We start from the raw sequence: 7,370 nt of genomic DNA, 5'->3' as shown, positions 1-7,370 counted from the left end.
ATGTTGTATACCTACATACATATGTACATATAACAACTATAGTTTCTTCAATTAAAAATTGTTCTACATACATACATATTTTGTTATGTGCAGATGTGTGCCGTATGCTGACGCAAACCAAATACTTTAATTGCCTACTGATAACATTCATAGCTTTCTGGATTTTGTGTCAGGCCGCATAACGAAAAACCATTACTCAATTTAACACCTCGCCTAGTGTTAGCGGTCAAATTGCATTGTTTACAAGCATAAATGTACAACTGATAAGCGATGACAAGTAAAATGATGAGAACAAATGCTACCTAAGAGCAAGCTACTCTATGGAAATTAACAAGCGGCACCACATATTGCGGTCAAAGGGAGAGGGAGAGAAGGAAGACAAAACCTAATGTTTAATAGTGGGTAAGATTGAGATTGCTCCTCTGTGGTTTGGTGTAGAAAGAAGCTAAATAAAATACATCAAGCGAAATAGAAGTGTATGTAACCGAATATCCCAAATTTCTATATGTCAAGCACTGTCGCTTCAAAAACCTCCTCCACAATTGCTTGGAAAATTTGTATGCTATGGAAATAACAAAAAAAAAAACTTGTAGAATTTTATGCTAAAAGTTCATAAAATAAAGCAAAATTTAATAGCAAACTTACCTGGTGTTAAATTCCATGTAGGTATAAGTTATTGAAATTTTGCTGGAAGCTTTAAGCTGCTGCAATGCCCTTCATCCCAATTGCAGCGTTCCCACTAATGTGGGGTCTTCGCTACCGGCCTTATCAACGTTTCTTTAAGGCAAATAACTTTTATCTGTATTTCACTACATTTCTACGTTTTTTTCGCAGTTGCAGCCACGTCAGCAATAGTTCTTACTGCTCCCTAAATTTGTGCACAAATATGGATCTTACGATGGTATCTTCAGTACATCCTCCACCAGCAGCCGGTTTGACGGAAGTCTTACAACAAAACTGCAGAACAAATACACTTGGATGCACGAATGCTATTTTTCTGCTTGCCCCGTGATTCAAACACTTTTATTTCACATTTTACCTAATGCATATTCAGAACACTATACAAATTAAATCTTCACGGCTTTATCACTTTTCACTAAACTAAACCGTTGTTTTGTATATCACCGTGTTATTATCATAAATTTTTCATTTTTTAAACCATTTTCTTCGTCTCTCATTGGCGCCAAAATATTATTTTTATGTCTAGCAATTCACGAACGCAACAGCACTGAACACACCCCAAGAAGATGTGACAGCTAGCAGTCGTAGCTTGATGTGCTAAAATAATTTGCATTGGTACAAATTTAGTATTTTATAGATTAGATTATATAGTAAATTTGTTCGTTCCAAATAACATATTGCTTTATTATGTATGTACTTATTTTAATTTCGAACAGTTTAACTATTTGCACACCCAAATGCATTGCTGTACTGTTTAAATGTTGTCAACATCAATTAATTTCCCCATTTACAATCATACACACGGTTGCCACTATAGTACAATTGTCCCAAATGTGGGCATTTTTTCGCCGTTTGGGTCTTTGGGCCTTTTTTTTGTTTGTTTGTGCCTTTTTGAAGCAACGTTCGTTTGAATACGCAGCACTCACAGTTTCACACTTTATACAAAATTTAGGAAAATTTTACAAATTTTCATCACAATTTCAACTTTTCGATCTGAATTTTTAGAACATTTTTGGGTATGCTATTCAGTCCGATGAAGTGCAAAATTCAACCACCTAAAAAATCGCGTTTATTTTTGAGAATTTTTGTTTGGAGGCTTCTTTGGCGGTGTTTTTTATGTAGCACGTGCAATTCACAAAAACTGAAGTTGATTTTTTTTTAAATTTTGTTGCTTTCGGTCTCCCGCATTTTATTTGATAAGAAATTCATGCTTGTATGGAAAAAAGTACAAAAATCCGTCACAAAAAAAAGAATCCCCAAAGTCTACGCGATTTTTTAGGTGGTTGAAACTTGCACTTCATTAGACTAAAATTGTATGGGCTATAAAACTGCATACGCAAAATTGTTCTAAAGATTCAGATTACAAGTTTAAATTTTGATTAATATATATCGTACTCTTCTAAATTTTGTATAAAGCTTGAAACTCTTTATATGGTTTCGGTTAACGCATGGACGGTATTTGAATAGAAAAATAACACAGAAAAATATTTGTTCGAAAAACATTAAAAATATTTAAAAAAAAAATCAACACGTAGTCACTTGTTTGAGTCACTGTATACATATTTGTTGGACGGCTTAAAATAGTAAATTTTATTTAATTTTGGGCCTCTTTACTTGTTTATTGTGGTTCACAAAATTTTGATGAAGTGGCAACCGTGAACATACAGGATACAAATTTGCTCGGTGCACACGACGATTAATATTTTTCCCCTTACGGTTTTTTTATTATGCACTTCCGAACTTTTTTTGCAAATCATCCTCGGGTAATGGGGATTAAAAGTAATAACGGTAAAAGTGCACTTTAGCGAAGGTACTTTACTGAAGACTACTTCTGAAAAGCCATCATATCAGATATAAAATAAAACGTCTTTTAAGTGCCACAAAACTCTACAACTCTACTTAATGTCTGGCATCACTTTGACGCTGACGTCTGACTTTTGCTCCAAAACATCACCCGAGGGGGTCCGGAACGCCAACAGCCCATTGGAATTTTTGCTTTCACATTTTGGACTTCATCACTGTTGTTGCTTTTATTTTTCTGCTGTTGTGTTGCTGTATATGGATTGGATTTTTCCCAGAAGCCGAAAATCGTAATCTCGATCAGAAACTAAGGAAGAAGTCGTATTCGCCATCACGACCTCATCTTCAATAGCTGAGCATCAACAATTAAAACAAACGTAGCGATTCAACACAGCTTAACAAGATGGGCGCTATATTAGCCAAGTTCAGGGTAAGGTGCCATATTTGTATGCAGGCGACCTTCGTTGGCCCCGCAATTGAAAAACAAATTTATACGTACATATACAAAATAAAAATCTTGTATATTTGTATGTATATATGCGTTATTCAATCGGACTTTTTGTGTCTTTTATATTTTATGTGTGCCCATATCTATTTATAGAGAGAGAAGTCCACCGCTGAGGCGCTCGAGGGACTGGAGGAGAAAATCACACAAATAGAAAAATATACAATAAATACACAGGAGCAGAAGCGACGCATAGTGGGCAATTTTCTAGCCACATCTATTGGCATTTATGTGATCGCATTTATAGTTTTTTACTTTGTCTATTTTCCGCCGACATGGCGAGAGCGGATGATTTACTCGGTGCCATTGCTTTTGTTTCCATTTGTGTAAGTATTCAAGTGCCTAAATGCCTAGGCAAGCCGGTCTTGTGGGCATTGTTGTTGAGTTTCTTTGAATATCATTTGTTGTTGTTATTATTATAGTATTATATTCCTGAGACGTTTATTTACGTGGTACTTTGAGCGAAAGTTGAACAAAAACTCAAATAAATTAACAGCATTGCAAGCCGAGAAAAAGAAAATATTAGAGCAGGTCATGGATAAGGAGACATATAAGGTGAGTGATCGGACAAAGGAAATGTATTTGATAATGCATTTATTTAACTGCATACATCGCAGTGTAGGTTTCAATTGCTATATGTAGTACATACATATATATACCTAATTAAATTAAGCGCATGAAACTTCAAGCTAATCGGTTGATAATTGCATATACTTTCACAATACTTATGTGTGTAAATCATATTATCGTGACCTCATTAACTCTGCTTTACATTACAACTCGGAATACCTATTGAAATAGATTTTCGCTTTTTCAGGTGGCCGTAAAACTGCTGGCAAGATACGGTGATAAAAACAATAGTCAGAAATCACTTGGCGGTACGTTGGTTTCATTCATAGAATCACTGTTTTTTAGCATAAAAATATTTTCATCTTCAATACAGTTATCACTCCAAGAGTTCCAGCCACTGGTAGCATCACAACACAGCGTCTCGGTATTGGCCTATCGCCAACTGGGCCCGTAGCTACATCAAGTCTACAAGATCTCAGGCTGCGTCCTCCAGTGAGTTCTAACTTGCTCTCACCAGCTGTACCTGGAGCTCCCAATGTAGGCGGACAAACGCCTTTACCGCGTGGACCGCTAATTATTACACCACAACGACGACCGATGGGAGGTGTAATAGCCGGTCAGGAATTACGTAGACGTACACCTTTTCCAATAGTCAATCAGCAGGGTAAAGGTGTGATGGAACGTATCGTTGATGTACTTATCGGTGATGGTCCAAAAGATCGTTTCGCTATGATTTGCAAAGAGTGTTTCGCACACAACGGTGAGTATGTGTAAAGAAGTTGTTTTATATGGTATCATGAGGTGCATTTTATACGCGAATACAATTACAGCTATGTATGTACAATGCAAAATTTAACCCAACCGGATTTGTCATATTTTACATATGTAAACGCTACATTTCTGATCAACGACGCTCTCTTAACTCCCAAGCTTGGGACATCAACTTTTAATCATTTATTTGTTATTATTTTATTTTTGATTGGCAATGTAATAGACATTTCTTTTCCAATTCATTAGGCATGGCCCTCAAAGAAGACTTCGATTACACCACGTTCCGTTGTGCTTTTTGCAATGCATTGAACCCTGCACGTAAAGCACGTCCGATTGCACCACGACTGCCGGAGCAGCATTTCTCCAATTTGAAGCGTGACTCCAATTCATCGTCATCTTCCCCGACGGATATTGACTCTGAAAGTGATGGTGAGTAAAAATGCATTCAACACCTTGAGCAAATTTTATGCCACCTAAAAACTGTTTAATTAAATCGTATCATTATCATTTTGCAGAACCCGCTGCTCCAATGCTTACGCCATCAGCGACAGCAACACCACGTAGTCCGTTGACTGCGGCTGACGCAATGAATACAGTAATAAAAACAGCAAAAACAATTGATAAAATAAATATACCAGGTGTAATGCAACGTCAACCGGATATGGGAGGGGGCGATGCACCCAATACATCAAATTTAATTGCTGCTGATGCGGCTGAAGTTGATGAGGAGGAGAAGATGGAGATTGAAACGCCAGATGAGCAAGAGAAAGAAGCAATATCGGCACAAGTTGTTGCCAATTTACAGGCACTGCGCGACGAAGAGTTAAATAGACTGCAAGAGCGTTTCGCCAAAATGTATGCTACAGCTGAAACGGAAGAGGAGAGACAGCCACAAGCAGTAGTCGAGACGTATTTCAGCAAAGAATTCCAGAAACTTGAGCAAACGGAGGATATTGATGAATTAAAGAAATTAAAATAACACTGATTAGCTGGACTACAATTGGCTTTATAGACTAGCCGGATATAGAGATATACATACATACATAAATGGAGATGGAAGAGATGGGTATGACACCCTATTGTTTTGCGCCAGACTTTTCAACGGCGGAAATTGTTGAATATTGCGCTTGGAGTCTTGTTACTTATTTATAAAAAAAAAACACACACACACAAAAACTAAAACAAAACTATGTTTAGATGTAATCGATCGATTTTATCTTTACATAATCGTTTCGTCTGTTTTTCAACATTTTTTTGTATAATTTTTGCAATTTTAAAATATTTAAATTCATCAATATTTATATACGTTGCATTTTGTTGTATATACGAATGTTTGTGGTGTATTTCGCTTTTATAAAACAAGCCAAATACATCCATGTCTAACTCATTAATTTGTAAACCAAATGGTTCAGTTATTGATATTCTTATTTTTTGATGCGACTAGTGAAATGCTAAAGCAATGAAATTGAATTTAGAATCTAAAATGTATGTTTGTACATATTTTTGAATATTTTTAGCGTATGAATATTTAAATGATATGCATTGATTGTATGAAATTTTATATCGAACATCGAGAGAAACAAATCCTATTGAATAATTAAAATGTCATATTTTAAATAGACACATCATGAATGTCGAATTAATTGCGAATACAGGTCGTTTACACGAATGAAAATGAAAGGTGGTTATAACTAACGGCTGGCTAATAAATAATCAGAATACTAGAATATGTGCAAATATGATGTACATACATACGTGCCTGTACTTGTCTATGGCTATAAGAGCACTTGATTTGTGGAGTGCTCTGCTTGCGTCGATTTCGTAATCTTAGAAACGTTACAGGTTCTAGCACATAAAATAAATTGTTGCATTGACTTGGGCAAGTAATTGTCGTTCAGCATGTGCAACAGTGCTGGTCGCTGGTGATAACGTGAGAACTTGAAAATATAAAATAAATGCATACTTATAAATATGGTGGAGCGACTGATGAAAGTTCGACTACGTAGTTGGTCCTTTAAGATTATTCCAATAAAAAATTTTTTACTAACTATTAACACAGTCGTGTTTATACTAAATACTTGCAATAGGGCACCGTTTATATGACTATATGACCTGCGCAAATGTAAGTCAACAAATGCACTGATTTTTTACCTACAGAGAGAGAGAAATTACAAATCGTTCCCCTCACTTCTGATGTATACATACTTTCACTTACAAGCTGAAAATAATTGAGATAAATTTGATAGAGGATGTGCACTGCGACCTTGGGTCCCTTGTGCCCTCGGTGCTCATCACAAAACCTCGTCTAACCCTAGTGCTCTAATAAAACCCAAAACTTTTGAGGGCGGCAGATAGTGAATGTGCGGTACCCTCTGGTCACAACCCTCCCAGGTGTAGTAGTCTTCCTCTCGCAGCCGCATCGCACTCTTAAAAGGAGATGCAATAGGGTTTCTGTAGCCATATCGCAGTAACAGCAGCAGTCATCCGAACTAATACCCAGGTTGTTCATATGGGTTCGCAGCCTGCAATGACCCGTTAGCAGTCCTAGTTATAAGTCTTAGGTTTGTATCTTGGAGGGTGATTAGTCTAGGGAGCTTGGGGTTGTAACTTCTCAGAAGTTCTTTTGCCTGCCGCAGTGCTCTTCTGAACTGACTAGGGACGCGAATTTCGATACGATACGATACTTTTGGCTTTCGATACCGATATTTTCTACTCGATAGTCTTAAAACGATATATTTTGAAATCGAGTACCAGAACCCTAGTATCGTATCACGTCACGTCACGTTCGATAGACTACTCTTCTTCTCGCCGTTTACAACCGTCACTTGCAATTAAAAACGTGTCAGCAACCAACCCCTCAAGATGGGCCGATAGTGATAGTGTGCTCTGTAATGTACAAGGCAATTTGCCGGTCGGTGATAAATTTTCTTCAAACATGACAAAACGCAGCTCTACATAACGTTTCATGCTGCCATCCTTATGTCATCCGAACATCGAAGCAGCCTCCTGTGGTATGACACCGTGAGAACCACCCGAACAACGA

The 7,370-nt window shown here is 37.0% G+C and overlaps 1 protein-coding gene across 2 annotated transcripts; it reads left to right on the top strand.

Moving 5' to 3' along the window:
- Window positions 1-2,580: 2,580 nt before the first annotated feature.
- Window positions 2,581-5,948, top strand: Lnpk (zinc-ribbon metal-binding protein lunapark). 2 transcript variants are annotated; one of them, XM_017613239.1, is made up of 8 exons: window positions 2,581-2,831; window positions 2,863-2,911; window positions 3,083-3,312; window positions 3,409-3,541; window positions 3,804-3,864; window positions 3,930-4,316; window positions 4,574-4,756; window positions 4,843-5,948. In XM_017613239.1, exons 2-8 carry the CDS (start codon window positions 2,885-2,887, stop codon window positions 5,304-5,306), a joined length of 1,485 nt encoding a protein of 494 aa, XP_017468728.1. In that variant the 5' UTR covers window positions 2,581-2,831; window positions 2,863-2,884; the 3' UTR covers window positions 5,307-5,948. The 2 variants fall into 2 exon arrangements, with proteins under 2 accessions (XP_017468728.1, XP_017468727.1); XM_017613238.1 differs by having other exon boundaries at window positions 2,581-2,911.
- Window positions 5,949-7,370: the final 1,422 nt, after the last annotated feature.

Source organism: Rhagoletis zephyria, unplaced genomic scaffold (assembly GCF_001687245.7).
Source record: "Rhagoletis zephyria isolate East Lansing unplaced genomic scaffold, Rhagoletis_zephyria_1.1 Rzeph_scaffold_00631, whole genome shotgun sequence".
Lineage (NCBI taxonomy): Eukaryota > Metazoa > Arthropoda > Insecta > Diptera > Tephritidae > Rhagoletis > Rhagoletis zephyria.
This window is presented reverse-complemented; position numbering and strand designations above follow the sequence as displayed.

Excerpts from the sequence above, each read along its gene's own strand:
- Lnpk (XM_017613239.1), top strand. The coding sequence starts at position 2,885 with ATGGGCGCTATATTAGCCAAGTTCAGG. Across the intron at positions 3,542-3,803 it reads TGGATAAGGAGACATATAAG|GTGGCCGTAAAACTGCTGGC; the intron begins GTGAGTGATCGG and ends TCGCTTTTTCAG. Across the intron at positions 3,865-3,929 it reads TAGTCAGAAATCACTTGGCG|TTATCACTCCAAGAGTTCCA; the intron begins GTACGTTGGTTT and ends TCTTCAATACAG.